Source organism: Poecilia reticulata, chromosome 12 (assembly GCF_904066995.2).
Source record: "Poecilia reticulata chromosome 12, P_reticulata-male-v2, whole genome shotgun sequence".
In the NCBI taxonomy this organism is placed as follows: domain Eukaryota; kingdom Metazoa; phylum Chordata; class Actinopteri; order Cyprinodontiformes; family Poeciliidae; genus Poecilia; species Poecilia reticulata.
The window spans coordinates 11,079,390-11,104,054 of NC_088841.1; the positions used below are offsets into that span (position 1 = coordinate 11,079,390).

The 24,665-nt window shown below is 37.5% G+C and overlaps 1 protein-coding gene across 2 annotated transcripts; it reads left to right on the forward strand.

Annotated features, from left to right (window-relative positions):
• The first annotated feature begins 539 nt into the window (after positions 1 to 539).
• scarb2b (scavenger receptor class B, member 2b) lies at positions 540 to 24,113 on the forward strand. 2 transcript variants are annotated; one of them, XM_008423774.3, is made up of 13 exons: positions 540 to 954; positions 8,907 to 9,064; positions 9,923 to 10,070; positions 10,220 to 10,405; positions 10,598 to 10,689; positions 11,868 to 11,987; positions 16,424 to 16,602; positions 18,863 to 18,981; positions 19,748 to 19,821; positions 19,924 to 19,975; positions 20,343 to 20,495; positions 20,649 to 20,690; positions 21,927 to 24,113. In XM_008423774.3, the coding sequence occupies exons 1-13, from the start codon at positions 832 to 834 to the stop codon at positions 22,029 to 22,031; spliced, it is 1,551 nt and encodes a 516-aa protein (XP_008421996.1). In that variant the 5' UTR covers positions 540 to 831; the 3' UTR covers positions 22,032 to 24,113. The 2 variants fall into 2 exon arrangements, with proteins under 2 accessions (XP_008421996.1, XP_008421997.1); XM_008423775.3 differs by lacking the exon at positions 20,649 to 20,690.
• Positions 24,114 to 24,665: the final 552 nt, after the last annotated feature.

A 24,665-nucleotide genomic window follows, 5' to 3' on the forward strand; every position in this document is an offset into this window, starting at 1 on the left:
AAAATAAGTTTTAAGAGCGTGAGTTGAAATGAAATGAAGTAGGTACTTGAATTCCTGCATTTACAAACATACACCACATATTTTTAGAGAACGACTTGAGTAGCCTATAGGTTTTTACGTGTTACGTGCCGCTACTGTTACTCTCACCTTTTCAGAAAAGTGTCAAAACAAACTTATAACAATGAATAAGAGGGATTCACATCTCCGTTAGGTACCGTCGATATTCTTTAATGAAAGCGAGACATAATCTCAAGATGAACACCTGTTAACTGTACCAACTTCATAAAATGTTATTTTTATGTGCAGCTCCCGTTCCTCTGATGCTTCCACCTCTGTGCGCAGAGCAGACCGAGCAAATTGAATCCGACCAGGGAAATTGTTACGGCGGAGGGGTGGGGGGTTGAGTTGTAAGGTTATTATAGGTTGCGCCCGAGAGAAGAGCGTCCTCAGCCCACTGCGCTCCCACTGGTGGAACCAATCAGAGGGCTCGTGGCTTGGAGGAGGGAGAGGCTCCCCAGCCCGCTACAAATACTCCGTGGTTCAGTTTTTAATTCATGTGCTTCAGTCTGACACAGAAAAGGAACCGCGTGGTTTCATTACTCATAAGCGTACCTCCATGCAAAGCCTGTAACTCGTGGTGGGACTCTGTTCAAAACTTTCCCTCAACTTTTCTGCTGGGCAAAGTTAATAATAAAAAAAAAAAAAAAGCAAAAGGCACACTTTTTTGTGTGTGTTTGCTGGAGAAAGGGTATAAAACTTTCTCGGTGAAAGGAAGTTAACCTGTCCATCCATCCTTCCAGCGTTCAGTCTTGCTGCTTGCATCTGCCAACAATGACGCGAAGGTCCTGCGCTATCTACACGGTGGGGGCCATCTGCGCCCTCCTGCTGGTCAGTGGAATCGCCTTGATGGTGGCTCAAGTATTCCGCAATTTGATGCACAAACGCCTGAAAAAGGTAGAAAACTTGAATCTTCTGACTTTCACTTTTATTTAGCAACTTTACTGTCTCTCTATATAAGGGGGATAGTAAAGTTCACTTGTTGCCGCATGTGGTAAAAGCGTGACAATGATGTGACTGTGTGAACCAACCCTACAGATTCCCTGCTGTCTTCAGTTATATACAGCTGGGACGCAGGGATTTCAAATGACTAGATTATAACCACGCAATCATTAAGATGTGATGTGTGTTTCCACTTAGTATGGCAGTTTTTAGTTTTTGGTTCAATAGGTCGTCATATTAAAATGAAAGCCAAATGTGAAACGATAGTGTGGCCTTCTGCCAAAAGAAAACAACAAAGAAATGCCATATTTTCATCACCTTGCAACCCAAAACCTCAACATATTTCAGTGGGATGAAACTTCCAGACATTTGTATTTACAAAACTGTCTTTTGTTGTAGCATGAAAGCTATAACAACGCTAGAGGAAGACGGTGCTCGGCTCAGGCGACACCAAATCTTTAACGTTTTGGGCTACATGCCAAACAACCACACATCAATTACATTGCGAAACACGAGGAGGTGGCTGCATCATTTGAGGGATGCTTTTCTTCTACGGGGGAAGCTGTCTGAGTAGATTTGTGCACGGGTATTTTGTGCAGGGTATTTTTGGACTCCTGGAAGAAAACCTGTTAGAAGTTGGAAAATTCTTGAGACGTTCACCCTTGATATACATCTAGAGCAAAATTAGGTCAGGGTGTGTAATGTGACAAAATGTGGGAAAGTTCAATGGCCAGTAATACATTTGCAAAGAACTGTTATGTTTTTATCCTAATCTTATTAAAAAAATAAAAATAAAATAAAATAAAAATTAAATATGTTGTATTTGTTTTTATGGTTAGCTGAGAAGCATTTCGGCCAAAACGTCCAACTGGGCACAAATGTCCTAATCTAGAAACATAAGAGGAAGCAAATACACTGAACTTTTGCAACATAAGCTTTATAGGAACCGATTTTAAGAAATTACAGTTGTTAAGCTGTTACCAAGTAGTAGTAAAAGATTTTACAAGAAGTTGCAGACGAATGACTTACTAGGAATTGTGGGTTCAGTGGCCGGCGCAGTGCAACCAGCATTTCTTTATTCCTTCAAATGGTCTGATCTTATTTTGTACTCCTTCAGCATGCAGTAAAAGTGCTGTGTTAATAAACTTTGCCGTGGAGCCTATTTTTTGCAATATAAGAGTTTTGTTGGCAGGTTTCTGCATGTTTTTCATGGTGCTGCATAAATTTAACACATTTCATGGAGTCGAGTCAAACAGAGCCTACAGAGTCAGCAAATTGTCAGGAGTTTTACTGAAAGTGGCTTAGTTGATTATCTCACTTCAACTTTTAAGATGCTGCGGTATGAATAACCACTTCTATCACTAAAGTTTTATCATCATATTCCCTGTACATGTTTACTAACCATCAGATTACTTTCATGTGACAGAAGATTTTATGACATGTTAAATGTCAGAGGTATTTTAGGGGCTTCTAATTAAATCACAGATTAAACATACAATTACTATTTCTTTTATTCCCATTACATCACAGGTCAAGGCAAATTGACATAAAAATTAAAGATTAAACACATAAGCATTTATTTCCTTGTTAGATCTGAATGGATTGCAGCAAACTGCAAACTAGAGCTATTTATTACTTTTAACACAACAATGAACACCTTAAGTCATACTTGAGACTCATACTTGATACTCCCTGAGTTCAGTATGAATTGCCATACTGAGTCCTACTGAACCAGAATAATTCTATGTTGGGTACAAATTGATGAGGAGTGAAAACGTTCTAGAGTAGTTTTCGATATTTCATTATCAATCTCTGGGTTAAGATCATCAGACTAAGTATTGCAAACATGACTAAACTCAGGAGTCTAATTGGACTTAAAAGGTTGTATATTTTTGATATTGTACCCTTTGGAGCAGGACTAATTTCTTGCAGTTGATCAGCCATAGTGGAGGCAGGAATTATCGGAAAACCCAGGAAGCTTCGACACTGTTGAATAGATTCTGCCTTACTCCTGTACCAAACAAAGTTAGTCCTCCATGACTGTTGTTACCCTGACATCCCAGATCCTGGAAAGATTATGTTGGATCCTGCAGTTCGCTTAATGCCATGGCATTAGAGCTGAAGACACCATCATACACCTATAATGCAAACCCATTATCATCTGGAAAAAGAAGAACTAATAGGATCATGTCCTTTTTATTTCTTCAAAACAATGACAGGGTCTACCAGTGTTACAGATTGTCTCTAGTGTGTAATAGTTGTAAAAATTAGACCAATAATTAATCGTTTATTAACCGTCTTTTGTATAGTTATTACATCTGCTTTGTATTGTCTGCACTTGTTTGGCACTTGTTTGTGTTACTATTGGAAATGATGTCTGATTTTAAGCAGGACGCTACATGGAAGTGACCAGTAGAGGGAGTCTAGCCATAAAGCTGGTAAATCCTTTTGTGATGAGATCATAAAGTTGGTCAGACTCCTCCTGTCATGTCTCATCTCTTCTCTGCCCCATCTTTTGTTGTCTGGCTGCGTTTTGATGTTGCTTTTGTTGTTGCTGTAACGCTTTACATCTCATACATTTCTAATCAGTTGTAAACAACTTGCTATCCAAGCTTTTCCTTTCTTCAAAGGCATTGAAGAAATGAACTCTCAGTTGTGATCCCCTCTGCAACTAACAATAGCATTTGGTCATTGGCAGGATCAGTGGCTGTAGCACTAATATGAATTTTATCTCTGCTGTTCAAAGAAGAGAGAACATCAACGTTGCCATCTACACATATTTGCCTCCTTTGGCTCAACTTTTCCAATGCTTTGGTTCAAAGAGGTTTGCAGATGTCTGATCTCATTCCCAGAGGCGGCCGATTCAATGAGCCATGTGCACAGAGCAATATAGACGTCTTGTTTTTTTGTTTTCACACGACACTCAGATCCGCACATATGGGATGGCTAGTCCAAAGCACGTTCGCAGTAGACAGCAAAAATATTCAAAAATTCTTCTTTCTGCATAACAAAAGATTAAAATTATACAGAAAAGACAACAGCTGTAGCCCAAGCTATAGTCACCACCTGACTTGGCAACTATGAAGGTTCTGCTAACATGCACTGCTCAGGTGGAAGGAATCTGTCAGCAAATCTATTAGTGGGCTAGTCAGGAATGACACCTAAATCCAGCAGAGAACGTGTGGCAAGAGGTGTTCTTCATGTTATGATAACTGATCAGTGTCAGAGAAATATTTTTCTTTAAATCAGAATAGTAATATTTGTTGAAAGTCATCAAGGAATCATGATGCAAATATGTCTTGTAATAATGGCCTAAAATTCTAGCAGAGCAATTCCTCTTAAATCATGACATTAACAAAATAGTTACCCTCTGGGGGAGTGGGCTTAGATTTATGTGGGTAGATGCAGGAATAAGTGGAGTCATGGGAAGTTCATTCTGTTCAACTTGGCGACGTCTCCTGAAGTTACTGTAAATATGGATAAGAAAGTCTGATGGAATTTAAAATCACAGCAAAAGCAGCTAAAAACTTTCCAGAAATGAAGTGAAGTTGTGATTGTGACTGCGTTTGTAGAGGCTGCAGAATTGATTCATTGCTTTGTCTACAGTTGACACACCAAAGTCCATGTTTTAGTTTCACCTCCCACTAGGAATCAGTCTTGATTTTCTGCTGACAGACCACAAAACTAGCCAAAAGATTTTGAGTGGAAAACTGATACTCATATACAATCTAGACTTTGAAGATAACAGTTAAGATGTTAAGTGACTCAGAGTCAGTGAAACAAATACCTATTTATTGCATCCAGACTGGACAATCAAGCAAATATACAACTTAAGCTGTTTTTCTTAGAGCCAGGCTAAAGAGGAGCCCCTAAAGAGACATTGAAGAAAAGAGTAAAAATAAATGAAGTTTCTCGCACACATGAGATAGTATGTGGTGCGCACCAGACTTTATTTAGATTTTTTTTTATTAGAAAAAATATGTAGTTTTCTTATAAACAAATGTTTCACTTGGAACATTTAGTACTTTACCTTGTCCTTGCTGAAAATTTTGATGACAGATGGAAATATTTACTTCCTGAATTCAAAACTTTCAATAGGAAGTAGAGGTGTTAGAATAAAGGAAGTGAATGTCACAAATAAAAAAAAAACATTTTTCTCCCCATAACTTCTCAAATTTTGCACTAATTCATTGATAAATTGTCTAGAACAGCTTTTCAATATTCTTTACACCCAATCAATATTTTTTTGAGGGGCAAAGTCCTCCTCCTCCCACCTTAAAAACTTGAGCAGATTCCCTGAGTTTAAAGATGCTGAAATGTCTCCATATTGTTGTAAAACTTTCCCAGAAGCTTCACCTTACTATGAAAACAGTGCAGCCAGGAAAACGACATTACTCTGATGTTAGTGTTATCACACACTACACCTTCATTTTTAGTTTCAAATCAAGCCTGCTTCTCCATTGTAAGTATCAGGTTGCTTTTAGGTGAGAGGTTTTGAAATCATCCTTTGGAAAATAACTGAATACTATTGTCCGCAGAGAGTCTAATGCAGGTTTATTAGCAGAATTACTTAATGAAATGAACTCAAGACATCAATAACTTTATCTTTTGGTTTTGTGTTGTTGCAGTTCTTCTCTGCAAAAGATTTAATTGGATAATATTTTACTAAATAATTTTTATTAACTCTTCTTCTGTGCCCCTCAACGTTTTATTTTCGCATAGTGTCTGTATGTCTGCAACATAACATTGGCTGAGCTATGCACAGCCAATGTTATGTTGCAATGAAAATTGCATAATTTTCACATAACGTTGCATAAATTGCAATTTTAAATTCTTTTGCTATTCTGTTTTTGTTTTAACAGTTTTAATTGCATCTGAGTTATTTATTTATTTTTCTTTACATAGTCAGAATATTTTTTTACATTTACTCTACCAAAACCTACCGGTTCATCTATATTATCTATGGGAAGAAATAACATTACTTTTTCTGATGATATTTTTGTTCTAAAAATGAAAATACTTTTTTATAAATGACACCCACATTTGAGAGTTAAACATTTTTAAGAAAAGTTGCTTTGTATGATAAACACACAACTTAATAATATTAAATATTAATTACGATATTAACAATATTAAAATCTCTTGATACATAATGTTAGTGTGATAATATTTAAAAAAGCAGTTTTTGTGTCCAAGCGACAAGTGGAGCATAACATGAAGGAACCCCCAGTAGTTAGATCTCTGTGTGAACTTGATGAGACATTCCTCTAAGAGCAAAATGTGGTCAGAGAAAAAACATGGCAGTGTCATTTTTGAATAAGTGAAAAATGAGATTGAAAGTATTCAAATAATCAGATTTTTTTGTACTTTAAATTTTTTTTGCATAGTGTTTTTTATGTTATGATATAAAAAAAACAACTCTGACACATTAAAATCAGTGCAGGAAACTTGCATTCTTTCCCCAGTTATTTGTCAGCCAGTGTGAAGTACTTTAGCTGTATCAAGTTACTGCTTCACGCTACCAGAAGCAGTGTAGAGGATCTCCTCCCACATGTGTCCTTTAAGCCCTAGTCTCTCTTTGTTTAGTCAGTCTCTTTTATTGTTTGAGATTTATTAGGCAACCTCTGTGTTTTAGTGTGAGGTCAGCAAGCAATGATTCTTTTCAGAGACAGAGTTATAAGAATTTTCTCTTGATTTTGGTTAATTAGACCATTACTGGTTGGTGTAACATTTTTATTTTTGCATCGTCGAGAATATGTTTAAAGAAAACATTTTGGATTGAAAACATACCAAAATGACATTGGTGTGTTTTGAACAGCACCCTACACAATATACTGCATTTCTTGTTTTTTCCTTAGTAAATTAAATAATTATTTAAAAACTGCAATTTGGTCATATTTAAGTGAGGCCTACAGTGTTTTATAAGGATGTTTTAGCCTCCTCCTGGATGAGTTGATGCCCTGTTGGAGTAATTTAGTTGGCTAGTCACTCTTAGGAAGGTTTAGTGCCAAATCCTTAGAAATATTTATTTTAGGGCGCTGTAGTGGCAGAGGGGCAAAGCACAACCCACGTATTAAGGCCTTCGTCCTCGTGGCGGTGGTAGCAGGCTCGATTCCTGCCCTGGTGACATTTGCCGCATGTCTTTCCCCTCTCTCATTACCCTCTTTCCTGTCGAACTACTTTCAAAGAAAGGCCAAGCCAACAAAACCTTTAAAAAGAAATATTTATTTTATTACTGGTAGATAAAACATATTGTGTTGCTTTTTGAGGCCTTTTCGTGCTGTCAGGTTAAATTTAAAAATTCCCTTCTAAAATCATCTTTTGAAAACTGGCTTTGTTAAATCATGTCTGCAATTCTGAAACACCAAATTGTGTAAAAAAAAAAAAAAAAAAACTTAAAAAATCTCTAGATAATATGACTTTTGTTCAGAAAGTTTTGTTCCAATACTCCACAATCTCTCTGTTGTTATTGTCGGACCCCAAAGGCAAGAACGAATCTCTGAATCAGACCCATTATAAATTTGGTTATTTTACTAAATTTAATTTCCACAATGCTGCAGATTATTTTGCTTAGCAGGAAGAGGCAAACACTTTTAAAGAATGTAAAGCTTTTGTGGCTCGACTGGAAGATTTTAAGAACCGCCTCCAGCTGTGTCCAGTGTTTTTCACATCTATGTATGTATTTGAACATCAAAGCGCAGGTTTCTATGCGTGTTTGTGTATTCACCTGCCACGTGTGTTTATGTACCGGGTGTGGTGTAAAGGTAGCGATGTACAGACATGAGAAGGAGTTTTTGTTCCTGCTTCCCATGTATTTCGTGTAGCATGCTGTGAGGGCTATACTATTGATTATTCAGAGCGTAAAAGGATGACAGACTCTGTTCCTCAATTTTAAGCGACAACTTTGTAATCCTTGGCTACTCGTTAAGATTTTGTCTCCTAGGGCAAACAATAAGGGACTCTAAAAAGGAGAGGATTTTTTTATTCCCTTGAAAAAGTTGCTTGTTGCTTGATGCCTACAATAAATTTGACACAATTAGGTCATATCATCTTTTCTCCTTACTATTCTTATTCCTTGTGTTGTAGTTTGACAAAAATAGTTCTCTGTTTCATCGTACTGTATAATCAAACAGGGTGGTCAGCAGCGCTCTTCCTCTGGGGCCTCAAAAAGCTAGATCCTGAGGAATGTGGCTCAGATCATCAAGGTCCCCCACAAACAGCGGGCATCAGGCTCCATGCATCACATGATCTGTCAGAGGCGCTCTCTCCAAGTGCCTGTCGTCAAGGGAAACGGCTGACAATGGGGTGGTGGAAGGGTCCCCTCTCACACCATTTATGTTCGCAGCCAATGCTGTTGTCTGACGCTAACGCAGCCGTTCCCCCCTCCCACACACACACGCACGCACACGCGCACACACGCACACACACCCACACACACATACACACACACACATTCCCCTGCACCCACCCAAAAGGATGTTTTTCTTCTTGGGGTTGTTTTTACTGCGAGTGTACTGGGAGAACTTCAGATTCAAAACATGTGCTTTGCTGGGGCAAAGCACTGTTCATCGTGCAAGGACGGAGTCATACGATTAAAACTCATCCACGAATCATTTGTATGCTTCAACGTGGAAGGTTTCAACCAGCTCATTTTCTTTGCTCAGAGGATATATGGAAAATGAAATAATGTCTGATGTTCTGTTGAAAATACACACCAAACTTGCTGTGATTGGGCAAAATGACCTAGAAATGACCCAGATGCAAAGCCATAGCTACAAAGACGAAATTTTAAGTAGTTTGGGAATGGGTTTTTTTTTTTCTTTGGTTTGAACTTTAAGCAAAAAGATACAAAAAACATAGTATATTTTTATAATTTTTGTGTGATTTTTGTTTATTCTTCTCAACAGGAAATTGTTTTAGTGGAAGGTAGCCGCGTGTTCGAGTCATGGAAAACCCCTCCTCCTCCTGTCTTCATGGAGTTTTTCTTCTTTAATGTGACCAATGCAGAGGAGGTCCTTAAAGGGGAAAAACCAGAAGTCAAGCAGATTGGACCCTACACCTACAGGTAAGTCAAAAAAGAAAAATAACTTTTGAACTTGAAACATCTTTTTGCAGAGTGACATGCTTATTTTGCTCAAGCTATAACAACATATCCTTTTTATTTTGTGGTAATAGGAAAAAAAAATTAAAGTACTGTGGACCATTTTATAAAACAATTTATAAAATTGTTTTATAAAGATGTTTAACAATAGCTAATGTACAAAAAAACAAACAAACAGATAAAACAAAAAAAAAAAACGACAGCTGTGATTATCGCTTTTGTATGAAAGAGTTCCAAAAGTAAAAAAAATAAATAAATCAGATTTTTAATCCCAGAAATTTTATCCCAGATGTCGATCTGAATTAAAGTTAGAATTCAGACTTTTGTCAAGTATATCCTATATCCTCTCCTATAGTTAGTATGCACTTCCTGGCATCAAGATGAATTAAGATGCATTAATAAAGATGTAGTTGACCCCAACATGCAATTTCCTGCTGAGGTTATTTTAACACTGACCCTTGGCGATCTGTTCCACCTTTCTTGTTATCCTCCTGAACATATATCTGGGTCATCTAATTTTTCATAACACAAAGTTACAGGGTGACTGTGTCACGTCACATTTTTATCCTGGGGAAACATAAGGTGTGGTGTTAGATTAAAAGTCCCAAGAATCACTGAACAACGTTTTTTTGTTTTTAAATGAAAGTTAAACTGTAATTTCTGCTGGTGATTTTTTTTTTATTCCTAACTGAAAGTTTTCCTCTTTTTTTCTCTCTCTAAATTAATATTGATGTATTTGATAAAGGGTTGATTTAATGTTCCAAGTTTTAATTCAACAGAAAAGTAATCTTTTTTTTTTTTCTTAAATGACTGTTTGTACAGAGAGTACAGGTTTAAGGACAATGTCACCATGTTGGACAATAATACAAAGGTGTCAGCGTACAACGCCAAAAGCTTTGTGTTTCTGAGGGATAAGTCTGTTGGTGACCCAGATGTCGATAACATCACCACTGTCAACATCCCCCTTTGGGTAAGTCCTTATTTAAAGATTGGAGATAAGTAGAAATCCAACTGGGGTAAAAGGGAGTCTGTGCTCCTACTGCATTTCTCTGCTCACCACCAGCTTATCCTGCAAAATCAGTTGTATTTTCTCATATCTGCTCAAATCCTTGACTCCAGGCTGCAATGAACAAGGCGCAGGGATACAAGAGCTTTCTTTTGAACTTCATGATAACAGGCACCAAAAGTCGTCCCTTCACCACTCGAACTGTTCAGGAATTACTTTGGGGTTATGAAGATGCTTTGTTGAACCGCATAGCCTCATCCGGTACTGATGTGGAGAGGGTTTTTGGCCTCATGTACAAGGTATGTACAGGTTTAACAAAAAAAAAAAAAAGATAATAATAATAATAATAATAATAATAATAATAATAATAATAAAAGCTCTTCTGTATTTTAGCAATATTACAAAAGAGAGGTGACTTTTTTTTATAAACTTTCTCTTACCATCACACAGGAAAATGTAATTTTAATGAGCTCAATGTTTGTTTGGCACAGAAAAATGAAAGCAGCGACGGAGAATTTGTCTTTCACACTGGAACGCAGAACTACTTAGATTACGCACGCATCGAAACGTATAAAGGGGAAAGGTAACACTGATGCAGTCTCACACAAACACACCCAGGACACAATAGACTTGCTCGTCTCATTGTGGCAGCATGTTGGGGTAGATGTTACGGCGGTTCTGATTTGTTCCTTTTGTAGACTTTTGTTTATAATTTCTTTGGTTGAATTCTTACATAATTGGTTGGACAATTATTCCTTCTGCTTTTGGCTGCAGTGGAGCTGGAAGAAATTTTGCCTTTACTTTCTTACTTAGTGTTATGATGAGTAATCAGGGCAACTATTGGGAACAGCTGAAGACCATCTGAAAAGCTTGATACCGGAATTACAACCTCAAATACCAGAGAGTGTGAAAAGTAGTCTTCCTGGATGCAGAGCAGGACCAATGAGTAGAGAGAGAAGGTGAAGGTTCAAACCGTCTCATAACCCCGACCCCAGCATCTCTATGCCCGGCTTTCTAGCCAGACTGAGACAGAAAAACTAGTAGCAAAAGCAAATGATTAGCAGGACAGCTGATGGCGTCATTCAGGGTGCATTACTGTGGAATGCCGTCTCTGCTGCCCAGAAATTCACAACTTACTTTGAAGACACTGGGATGATATGAGCTGCGCCGTTTAATTTCTTTTTGGGATAAATAGCGTATTTTTGAATTTGAATGGGTGTGTGTTGGGTAATCTCTGCCTTTTGCTTTTTTTTCTTGTTGGTCTTGCCTGCAACTCTTACCACAGAAAGCTGGACGGAACATCCTGCTACTCAAAAGGCTTTTAAACAGCCTTATCTTATCCAGATTTCTTATCCTTAAGCGCTATAATTACCCGTTCGCACTAGGGAAGCTGTGTTTTGAAGTGCTATAGATTAAACCATTCTTGATCATTTCTAAGATGAGTAGGCTATAGCAAGCATGCTGATGTAACAAATGTGGCTTTTGGAAAACATCCTGTGCTTTTTCTCTTTTCTGTGACCTCTTTTTGTCTGTGCAAAATAAAATAGCTCGCTAAACCTTTCTCTGTTGCTGGCAACAAAGATCTACTATACATAGAGGGGTGTATTTTTTTACTTCATAAATTCAATAATTAACTTAGAGCTATGTGCTGAATTTAACAAAAACCTAAGAAGTCTGTAAAGATGGAAATATAGGCTACATGAACAGTTGTGATTGGTTTGTTGGCAACAAAGAACGATGTTAATTTAATTTGTCTTATAGGATGCTCAAATACTGGTCAACTAATGAGAGCAACAGCATCCTTGGATCAGACGGAAGTGCTTTCCATCCCTTGCTAAACAAGAGCGAACGTCTTTATGTCTTCTCTCCTGACCTGTGCAGGTAAAGTTCAGGACCACACCATCCTCCTGTGTGACCTTTTATGTGCTTTGATATAAAGACTTTGGCAGGGTCTTTCCACGTTCACTTTCTTTACGGAAGCATTGTACCAGGAAGACTTTCTATGGAAAATAAAGATAATTAGAAAACCGGATTAGAGCAAACACTAGCTCTGGATAGACCCAGGAGAGATTCAAAGCTAAATGTTGAAGTGCCTGATTCCACTAACAAAGAAAGTGGAGATAGTTAATGACAGCAATTGGTTTGTCAATGATTCAGTCCAGGAAGGAAATGTAGCCATACGCTTTGAGTCAGAAGAGCATACTGAAAATGAGACACAAAGTTAAGTAACTGCAAATAGTGCATTAATAAAAAGTATGGAGGAAAGATAGTAGGATGGTCATAATATTCGTCAGCAGTTTGTAGATACAGTTATAGCAAAGGATAATCCAAATCACTCTAATGGAAAGCTGTAAGCCTAGTTTTTAAAGTACACTGAATGTTTAGCTTTGGTAAAAAAAAAAAAAAAAAAAAAAAGAACTGGTTCCACGGGAGATGGGGCTGATATCTAAAATCAAAGCAAAAAAAAAAAAAAAAAACTATTAGAATCTATAGGAACCCTCTGTAAACTTGCAAAGTAGAGAAATTACACAATATATTCCTTTGCATAGGTACTTCTATTCCTTTAAAAGCCATATCTCTTCTAATGACCAGAAATGTGATCAACAGGAACAGATTAGGGTTGTACCCCGTTGCCTGACACAATCTTGAGTTCAAATTATTGTTTACGAGGAAATACCAATGCGTCTTATTCTTGGAACCAGTTTTGGATCCCATTTACAGCATCCTGATCACATACAAATAAGTCAACACCAAACCTCCTTTAATTGCTGGCATCCCATGCAGTGGGGGCATTTCATATTTAATAAAAACTTAGTATCAATCAGAGATCTTTTTTTTTATGTGCTAGCCTGACATTTCCACAACAAATGTTTTGGTAAGCAAACCTCTGTGTTCAAAGCTTGATCTGTGTGGAGAATAACCTTTTATTTTTACAATCTATGTAGTCCGTTTGAGTTTGGTTTCACCACTGTTAATCCCTGTTTGTTGCAAAACATATGCGCCTTGTGCTTATCCGTGATGAGGCCCACATCTTCCTCTTTTTGTTTAGTGTGGAAAGAATCTGGTAGAGTAATAGAGCAAGCACCTTTTGCTCTGATTGGATGTGTGCCGAAGACCCCTCACCCAAATTTTCAAAACTCTTTCACACACTTACTTTTTCCCTAATGGTGTCATTGTGTCTGACTGTGCTTTAATGACCAAAGGGGAGGCTTCCCTCCTTGTTCCTGTTTTTTTTTTTTTGATTAATTTGAAGAGGAAACTTTTAGTCTACTAATGTTTTGACCCTTTACACACTTACTATGGCGTGACGCCTGTAGCTGAGTGGCTAAAACATGTGCTGAATGACATCTGAGACTCATCTGCTGGTTAAAAAAAAAAAGTGCCAGGATTCCCATCTGCGAGCTCACGGGGTAGTGACCCTTTGCTCCAGAAACTGACAGCTGACCTGCAAAAGCTGCAAAGTTTTGACAAACTGCAGACAGGTGTTATTGTTTAAATACCATTGTGTCTTCTATCTGAAGCTTATCTTGCCCTATAGCCACTAAGGGTTTTTAAAGATCCTTTTTGAATTCTCCTGAATCAGAAATAACCAATTTAGAACTTTGTAAAGTGATGAAGTATGAATATTTGAAAAAGAATTCATAATCCTTGAACTTCTTCACATTGTGTCACGTTACAACCAACTTCTCCAATGTTTTTTTTGTTTGTTTGTTTTTTTTTGCAACAACATAATTGTGAAGTGGAAAGAAACATTTTTAACATATTTGACTAATAGCAATTTGAACAGCAAACTGGGTTGCACAACAATATTCAATTAGAAGAAGTGAGGGAAGGCTTGCACAGCTGCAAACTTCACAATACAAGGTCCTTCACCGAAACTGACTGGCAAGGCAAGGAGAGGATTATTTAACAGGGCAGCTATTTCCCACACACTTAACAGATCTGGACTTCACAAGTCCTGTTTAAAGTTTGACACAAGCCATGTAGGCGGACACAAGAAGAATTTGCTTAATAAATTGACAAGTAGGCCATCCTCCTGAACACACAATCGCCCTATGGAGACCTGGTTCATCTTCCAGCAGGACAACAATAAACGTGGAACCAGCACTGCTTGTGAAAATACTGTAAGTGTTGTAATGGTGTAGTAAAAGTCCAAACCTAAATCCAATTGAAAATTGGTGGCAAGAGTTGAAAATCGATGTTTGGAGATGTTCTCCTAACAATATGACTGAGCTGGAGCGAAGTTAACAAGAGGAATGGGCAAACATCCGTATGTTTACAAAGCTGGGATATGCATACCAACAAGACTGCTGCAATTACGGCAAAATGTAGTCGACCGAAGCTTAAATGTTTGCTCAGCTGATCTAAGCTTTCTTCAGATTGGTGCTTGTTTCTCATTACGACTACAAGACAAAAATTCCCAGTCCAGTTCTGGAAAGCAGAAACGCTTTAGGTGCTTTCCTTGGCTTCTCTCCCAAAGGTCAAGGGAAAAGGTCTACATAGTGTTGTTGCACTACTGGTATGCTGTGCTTCCTCCCAGTCAGTTGGCAGACAGTGTATGGAGGGCTTTGTTCTCGCTGAGGATGGTCCAGATTCCCCTCACACCATATAACTGCAGTTATTCACACAAAAAGGGAAGGGCCCCTCACAATAATGTGATTTTCCTGTGAACTGTTGTAAGATTTTTAACATAAAGGAACAGATCTGAAATACAGATTTAAAAAAAATGCTGATAAGATCAAGTAAAGGTTAAATAATATAAATTTTATTAAGAATCTCAGTCTTTGTTAAATGGCCCTGCTTTTTGCGTGTGGGCTCCGGTAAGTGGTGTTTTTATTTATGTACCTACGTATTAAATGATAACTGTTAAACCATTTGAAGTAATGCATTCAAATATGTTAGAAATGTTAACTGAGAGTCCAAAAGAAACTGGCTTGATGCTTGAGGACAAGCCTGAGCTTGAGAATGCATGCAGGGTTTCATCCAAATGTACTTTTGGAGAGAATGATACAGTTTAGACATATCGGATCCAGCAGGAATCTCACTAAACTTCAACAAATTCTTCTATAAATTTAGTTTTCTGGCGTCACAACTATGTATGGTGTTACATTGTTGGGTCAAGGCCCACGCCGTATATGCTTTATGGATTTGTGAACAAGTTTTGGGAAGTGGATAGTTGCATTTGATTTTGCTCTCTGTCAGCACTCTTACAGAGAGCAACGGGGAAAGAATTTCATTTTTGTGGGGATGTTCCAGTCAGAGGTTTTTTGTTTGTCTTTTGAGGTCTTATGCTCATCCAACTCATTGAGGATGAAGACCTTTCTAAAAGAGAGTTTTGGGTAATTGAACCACTGAGTTTATTTGTAGATGAAATTGTAAACAAGCCTTACCTTGCCTTCCACATCACAATTCCCCACTGTTTTGTGCATAATTCCCCTCAAAACGCAAAGAAATGTGTGGTTATAACTTGGCAAAAGGTGAAAAAAATCTCAAGCCACTGTGTAGGATGTCATGTGAAAATATGTATAATTGTTGGCCAATCATTGCTACACATCACATTTCAATTTTTTTTCCCTGTGTGAAAGTACATCCATAAATCAATGGGAACGTTGTTACTGACCCTTGTAACTTTGAACGACTCATTTTATGGGAGCGCACGCTAATGTCGCACTGAGCTTCTTCTGTTTAGTCTGTGTGAATTACCAAAAAGCAACAATAGAAGCTGATAAGCTGAAAGTACTTTCTGAACAGAGCTTAGAGAAAGTAAAAGGAAAATTAGGGAGGATTTGGTGCTGTTGAACTCGCTGCACACTCAGGTTATAGGAAGTTATAGGAAGAGTTTGAATGCTCTAAAGATAATTAAGATTTTGTCCAATAATGTTTAAGAAGGATATTAAAATTTTCAACATGGCATATAAATAAAATTAAACAAAAAATTAAATTTTTGAGAAATAGCTCACATACCCTATCAGAAACAATATTCTCAGCTGAAAGAAAATGATTTCAAATCTAAACCTGCCAGGGGTTAAAAATGAATTTTATAACCTCTGGCACAATCGCCCGGTAGAAACCTGGTTCATCTTCCAGCAGGACAACAATGTCCTGCTGGTATTTTGAGTTTTGGTATAACTCAAAATACCAAAAGAACCTAACTGTTGTCATATTATGTTCAGGCTGAATGCTTTAGAAATCGACTTTCTGATTACAAAACAGCAGGATTTGAAATATGTTGATCCTTAAAGTAATAAAAAATAGACTTTAAAAACATTCTTTTCAGTTCTTGTGTTTGAAACTGTAGCTTCTTCTGTGCTTTCTAGGACTATCTACATGGAGTTTGAGAAGGAAGTTGAGGTGAAAGGAGTCCCCGCCTACCGCTTCACACCTCCCCGCTCTGTTTTGGCCAGCAAGGAAGAGAACCCGGCCAACGAAGGTTTCTGCGTCACCCCTAAAGAGTGCCTGGGAACTGGGGTCCTCAAAGTCAGCCCCTGTCGGAAAGGTAATTTTCACCCTCTGTGCCACATTTATCTTTAGTAGTGTTTGAACTCCTACATGAGACTGAAGAGCTTCAACTGTAGCATTTGTTTCTTCTTTTTTTGCTCTCCTTTTTGATTTTCATTGCCGACAAAGGGGCTTAGGGTTTCAGTTATATCACCGGCAGTAAAATTAAGCATGACGGACTCACGTGACGCAGCTCTCCAGCCCAGGCCACTCAGGCACCATCTGACCATGACTGGGCCTGCGGCATGTGGCAGTAAGCTCTGTCACCTGATTGTACCCTTGAATCTGATCAGGAATGACCCTACTGCCTTTAAAAAAAAACTCTAAGTCACTCATTTGTTGTCTTGTATTGGCGTTACAGAGCACTCTATTTAAAAGAACAACTTACTTCACAGCAAAAAAAAAAAAAAACCAATCTGAGTATTGTGTTCTCACATGGATAGAAATGAAATATTGCTGTCAATCCCCCCAGCAGTAAAAGTGGTGAAACATTAGAAGACATGTTGAAAGTTTACCAAACCCAATTCTTTTGGCTGAGGTCAAGAATTTTGTTTAGCCACCAACAAAACAGAGTCTTGGAGTGGAGGATTAAGGTCACCCCGTGGCTGTGCTGATTTAAAAAAAGGAAGAAAAAAAAAAAAGTGAGTGCCGTGCTTGCTCTACAGTGACCTTGCGGGTTGTCACGTGAAAACTGCTCTCAGGTGACTGCGGGTGGGCCGATGTTTTTGTCCAGCATCCACTGCCAAACACAAGAGAAGGAAATCTCTCACCTATGCCCCACTTTGTCATCACCTCGCCCTCTTCCCCCCGTTATTGTTGTCAGCAAACACGAGCGGTGCGCAGACTGTGAAATGTATTCATTTTGCTCAGAATTACGTCCAAGCAAAAGTAATACAGTAATTACCTTTACATCGTGTTATCTAGTACGGGACCCTGCTGACAATAAGAGGAAAGGATTTCTTTATCTAGACAGCCTTTAATTAGTTATACAAGTTGATTTATTGCCCCTTTGTGTACTGCTATTTTTTTTTTGTCTTGGGCATTCACTTTTGAGGACAGATTGCATCTCTGACTTCCGAGGCCAAATCACATTCTCATTTAATCAAGCATTAAAGAAGTAAGGAAATAAAACAGTGTTTGCAGTTATCAAGCTTTGTGTGTGTGTGTGTGTGTGTGTGTGTGTGTGTGTGTGTGTGTGTGTGTGTGTGTGTGTGTGTGTGTGTGTGTGTGTGTGTGTGTGTGTGTGTGTGTGTGTGTGTGCGTGCGTGTAGGGGTGTGTGTGCATGTGCATGTGCGTGTGGGGGTGTGCGTGTGTGTGCGTGTGTGTGTGTCTGTGTGCCTTCACTTTTCTTAACCTCAGTGTGTGTGTAGACATAAACATGAAGAACAAGATCAGCTTGTTCATATGACTTACGATTATCACAAGACAATCTGATACAGCTCAGATTTACAAATAAACAGTCATCATTTAGTCCATTTCTGTCTTAGCTTAGCATATACACTCACTTGACAGTTTATTAAGTACACCTGTTCAATTGCAAACAGAACGGGGAAGAATGTTGCGACTTCGAATGTGGTACAGTTGTTCGTACCAGACAGGCTGGTCTGAGTATTTCAACAGCTGCTGACTTTCTGGAATTTTTGTGTATCGTTCAAGGAGAACGAGCCCAAAAAAAAGAGAAAGTATCCACTGGGCAGCCGTTGCGTGGATGATAGCTCCTTGTTGACGAAAGGGGAGAATGGGAGCACTTGTTTGAGATCATAGAGAGGCAACAGTAGGTCATATAATTCATTAGAATTGGACAATACCAGGTTGGAAAAAGTGTTTCCTGGTGCTATGAATCTTGAATTCAGCTTCATGATTCAGGTAGTGGGGAAGGTCATAATTGAGTGAAAACAACATGAAAGCATGGATCTGTTCTGCCTCCTATGATCAACATCTTGGACTCACGGTAGCGGCAGATTGGTGTGGGGATTATTTTCTTGGAACATATTGGTGTTTTTCGTACCAAACGAGGATTGTTTAAACACTTCAGCCTCCACTCCTTTATGCCACACATAGGATAGGTGCCACATTGCACCTATCCTATGATGGCTACCTCCAGCAGGACGATGCATTAGAATTTGCAAGGTATACCTAACATATTGGCCAGTGAATGTCTTTTTGGATACCCTGTATTTAATCAGTGAGTTGGCCAAAAAGCATTGTGGTGAAAGTACTCCTAAATTGTCAATAACAATAATTTTTCCTCTTGTAGGTGCCCCCGTTGTTGCCTCTTTTCCTCATTTCTACCTGGGAGAAGATAAGTATATAGAAGCGATTGGAGGAATGTCTCCTCAAAGGCATCATCACCAAACGTTTTTAGATCTCAACCCGGTAAGCTACCAGAACGCAGCGCTGTCTCCTATTTATACCAAAAAGATGTATTGCTCCGCCACCTACTGGCTCAAAAGCAGTAGTGCAACCATTGTATGAACCATCAGAGGAAATACCATAAAGCATTTTTTCCCTCCTCTTGACATAATTAGAGTCATGCAAACAAAATAATTTGAATACAGTCTTTTGCAGGTTGGAATATCATTAAAAAACATTTTATTTCACTAATTCGGTTCAATAAGTGCAAGATATATATTGCAGTTTCCATACACAAATTTATTTCAAGCATTTATTTCTGTTCATTTTGGTGATTGTGGCTTAGAGAAAATGAAACACCAAAGCTCAGATTTTCGGGAAAATTACAGTATTGCATAAGACAAATCAAAGCGACTTTTAATGGATCAATTTCATCCTGAAATACAGGTTTCTTTACTTTTTTTATATGCTCTTACGTAACAGTCTAATTTTATAAAAAGATGAATATTAGGATTTCAGTAGCTATAAACTTTAGTAATCTAGATTAACACACGAAAAAAGGTTCAGTCAATGACTGTGTGCAATGACTCCAAATAATATACAATTTAAAAAGCAACTTTTTGAATTTATTTACCGAAATACATTCACTTACAGTTTATGTAAGCAAATTTATTCTGGTTCACCTACGCATTTTATTTAACATAATAATAATAATAATAATAATAATAATAATAATAATAATAATAATAATAATACTATTAAATATTTGGTGGGGTTTTTTTGCCGACAGACAACTGGAGTGATTGTGCGTGCAAGCAAAAGAGCTCAGGTTAACATCTTGATCAACAGAATCTCTGGATACCCGTGAGTATCTGCATCCCATTATAGAGTAAACGCTGCAGTCTTTTTGCACCTATATATTATTTATGTGAATCTTTACCTTCTTTTCTTTTTTTTTTTCAACAGAGACACTAAATCATTGAAAGAAACAATCTTCCCTGTTATATTCCTCAATGAGGTGAGAAATGGCAGAAACACACACACACACAGTTTGATCAAGTGTTTTTGTGTAGTCTTTCTACTTTCACGGATCAAATCAACAAATGTTAAGTTAAACAGTGACTCTTTTTTTTAAATCAGAATATGTTATAGTTATATCATTAACTAGTTTTTTTATACCATTAACTAAATTTGTTCAGTACCCTAAACCTAGCTAAAGGTAAGAGCTCCCATCACAAATTAAACAGTGAATTCAATACAACAAAATTACATAATTTGTCCTTATCTGACTTGATGAAAACAGGTCATAGCTGCTATCATAGATTATTTTTGCTATATTCCTTTTTTTGTCATTTAACCTCTCCTTAACCCTATTCTTGACTCAGAGTGTGGAGATCGATGATGCCTCAGCAGCGAAGGTGAACAAGCTGCTCATGATTGTCAATGTGGGCTCCAACTTCCCACTCATTATTGTGGGACTAGGTGGGATTATGCTTATTGTCTTCATCGTCCTCCTGATCAGGGCCCATCAACAGAAGGTAAAACACATCCTCCTCAACCAGGCATCTTTCTAACACCTCGCAGTTTGCTTGATCCTAAAAAGTAATTTGTGTTAATCCTTGTTAATTACATTTTTTAACCCCTCACCAATGTCACTATGCATGTGTTTATCACCATTTATCTCTGTGCAGAAAAGAGTTAAGCGCATTGTGTTTACCAAGGCTGCCTATGCTGTAAGTCTTGCTGCATTGTTTCAATCCATTCATTTGTCTGTTGTATTACTTAATGCCTAAATGCATGACGCACAGTTCTAGTGAGAAGTTTACTTGTGCTCACTGTGGGGATGAATTTTGTGGTTTAAATTATTTATTCAACCATTCACTTATTTCTAGCACGACTGGTAAGAAGTGCAACATCAATAAGCTTCAGAAACAAGAGTTGGCTGCGCAATTTTGAATTATTTTGTGGATTTTTTATAATCCGCAGAGGTAAAAATTATAAATACAGGCTCAAATAAATACACAACATAACTATGTGAAACATCTTTTAGCGAGATTTACCTGGGCCAGACAGTTTTTAAGCTTTCCTGATATTTCTGACTAGACTAATTATTTTGGCAGATTTTGTGAATATCCTAAAGTTGCAACCTCTAGTATTTGGGAAAAATAGGGATTTTCTTTAAAGCTTACTGCTTGTTACTAAGCAAAACTATTGAAATGAAATCTAACAATTGTGCCAACGAGAGTGGTTGAATAACCAACTAGAATATAGCAGCACCTCAAGCACGTTTTAAATGAGGTGGCAAGAGGTGGGTCAGTTACAATCTTTGAGTAAAATACCAAAACTTGAATTCACAGTGCAGGTTCAGGTGTTGTATTTTTTTAATATCTGTTACAACAGAAGGTTTAATAACTAATTAATAATTGGCGAACACGAGGACGTTACATTTGCATAATAAGAAATAGATCAACATCCACATCCACTATCTATACTCGCTTACACAGAGACACATAGGAGATAAAATCATGCATGAAGAATTTAGAGAGATTATTCAATCTTTCATGTGTATTTTTTGACTATGGGAGGAAGCAGAACAAACCCTCGGTCCATGAAGCAGGGAGAACATTCTTCATGCACCATACTGATGAAATCTAGAAGAAAAAAAATAAAACAAGCAGCGTAAATAAAGAAGACCTAATTATAATTGCATTTTTGCCCATGATGAGTGATTAAAAACTTCTCTCTGGAAGTGCATTTCATTTTTTCAGCACACAGTCAAGACCACCCTCACTCCCGGTTTTAACACTTTTAACACAGCTTGGTTATGCTGGAGCGTTACAAGAAACGTTAAATGCTTATCAGTGCAAAAGACAACATCAGACCTTTTAGTCAAAGACACAAAACATAAAATTGAAACTGAAGATATGCATTTTTTATTCATTTTTTTAATCTTTTCATCAATAATGCAGACCGCAACTGAAGAGGACACTTCCTATTCACCAGTCAACACTAAGGAGAAGGACGATAGCCAAAATGGAAACTACATTGGCATGACGACTAAAACGGAGCAATAAACCTGGGAATGAAGGGTAGGATGGAGCTGCGAGACAGGGCGGAGTGGCATCCTTTTTCATTTTAAGCACAATGTATTAAATTTCCTTGGTTAAGCACGTACCACCTACAGTCCAGGTGTAGCCATCGGGATCCTAAAAGCAGTCTTTTTCGGGTTATGTGTCACCAATCTGTTTTTAACTGGCTGGATTCTTGTCTCGGTCAGAGCTGAGTGCTGTCAGATTATGACGTGCTCCTAAGCCAGGCACCAGGTGTTATTTAGGGAAGCAGCTCATTGGCATCTGTAAATGTAGTATTTGTAAGCCAGAGTCGTTGCTCTCAGGGGGTCTCCTGCCAAGCTGCTGTCAAACATTATTAAAGCAGGAGAGACACAAAACTGCAAGTAATCTCTTTTTTTCTGAAGACATTTCAATCAGTTCAGTGTCATTTTGTCCAATTTCCATTTTATTCACTCAGTGTTGCAAAAACATGTATTATTTTTATATGTATATGTAGTCCATTTAGGACTACCTACATATAGTCATGATGTGAAGTGAGTTTTTTGTATATACTGGGGGAGTTGAACAACTTTTTGTTGCTGTTAGAGTGTGACCGGGACAAAACTCAAACAAAACATTGTGTATTTGGATTGTTCAAATTTTGTAAAGTTAGGCATTTCATGCAGTTTTTCACTGTAAATGTTAATGTAGAAATATTTGAGTATAGAACATCTCAAGCCCTTAAAGTGATAACTTGGGATTTTTGCAGCAAAGTTTTGCTTGAAGGTTTTAGCTAACATCTAATCTGCAGTAGATAAGTATCCTAATGTTTTCATTTAAAGTGAATCCAGATTAATTAATACAAGAAGCGAAATGTGACGGCTAGTCCAAAAAAACTCCCTTCACTCCCTGACATTATTTTGAGAACTCTTAAACTGTTTTATATTTTACATCATTTATTTACATAAAACTATATGATTAATTTGACAAGAAATCAACATAGGCATGGCACATTTGAAGCTTTTCAAGTCAACATAGCTGCATAATAGAAACGTCAGGCAGAGTAAAAAAAAAAACTTTGATTTTTTTTTGACCGTTACATTCTCTGTTACATTCTCTGTACATTTTTTTTGTGGTTAGGGAGATCATTGATGCTTGTACACCTCATTCTCAAGTGTCACTAAACTGGATTCATATTAAATGGATTCGCCAGGAAGTATCTACAGAAGCAGAACTCCTTCTCAAACATCCTGAACCATATTTGCTGTTCAACTGCCTTTACTAACCAACATGTTATTCAGAAAATTATTTTAACTGCTGTAGTTGTGCCTTTATAAAGATCCGGACTGTTGTGTGCCTTCTATTGTATTTGTTCACTATAAATGGAGTATTATGCCATACGGATTTGTCTTCTTCTTCCAGCTTCAAGCAAAAGCAGAACATGAGACTCATGGAAGTGTTTTTTTGTTTTAAAAAAAAAAATCAAATTAGAGACACAAGGCTGTTTTTATTTTAATGTGAATTTTGATGCAATCTTGAAAATGCTGTGGAATGATTCAAGTGAAACTGTGAGGAGCCTCAGCTGTGATGACTGCTCCTGAAACATGTCAGGAGGGATCTGAGTAGGAGTTCCCTATGCACATAAATGAAAAATCATGATGTACATATCAGACAACAGTTGAGAGCTTATGCCTTCTTCATTTTCTTTTCTTTTAAAGGATAGATCAAACCAGTTACAGACAATTGAAAAAGTTAAATGGAGCTCCAACGCTGTTGCAATTTTTATTTCATGTGAGCAGTGCATTTCTGGATACACATGATAGAAATGTTCTTGCTTTTGTAATGAAAAATAAGCAGTATTATAAAACGGAAATCTGTCAGAAGTCTGAAAGAGGGTAAATTATTTTTGTTACACTTACAAAACCAAAACACTGACAATGTAGATACTAGTCTGGGATTCTCTACCAAATTTTGATCACGTTGTTCTGTTCTGTGAAATTATTGTTACTACTACAACCACATATTGCTCTGATTGTAAGCTTTTGAAATGTTGACTTGTTAGCAATGTTTTTACTGTGTTCACAACAATAAAGCGTAGTTTCAGTAGATGAGTCTCATTATTTTTGCATCATTCACTGTCTGCCTCTCTGTTTGGTCATTTTAAAGTTACAAAAATGAAGAGTCTGTAGCTTACTGGATTTGAAGAGAAATACCGAGAGATAGGTTGCATGGATTTGATGGATTGATGCATAGCTGGATCAACGGATGGACAGATAGACGAACAAATGGAAACATAGCCCTTTTGTTTAGCAATGACTTAAAAGCTGTGAAATAGATAGCAAAATCGGGACACAGATTACTTACGTTTGGGTATTGCCCACTTCCTCCGTGCTGAACAGCATTCAAAAGTTGTACAATTGTATAAAGATGAAATGTTTCTTTAAACTATAATGGATAAAAAGTTAAAGAAGACTGAGTGTAAATCACTTTACAGAAAAAAAACTTGTAGAGGCTTTCAACATTGATAAAGCAATAGTTTGAGGGCTGCTGTGTGAATAAATCCATCTTTGACAACATTGCAAGACAAGTTCAAAGTATTGCCTTTGTTTGTATTTTAAAACGATATTCTATATTTTAGGAATAAGCAACAGATGTTCA

Coding starts and splice junctions, on each gene's coding strand:
- scarb2b (XM_008423774.3), top strand. CDS start 832: ATGACGCGAAGGTCCTGCGCTATCTACACGGTGGGGGCCATCTGCGCC. Junction 10,071..10,219: donor CTGTCAACATCCCCCTTTGG/GTAAGTCCTTAT, acceptor CCTTGACTCCAG/GCTGCAATGAACAAGGCGCA. Junction 18,982..19,747: donor CGTTTTTAGATCTCAACCCG/GTAAGCTACCAG, acceptor TTTTGCCGACAG/ACAACTGGAGTGATTGTGCG.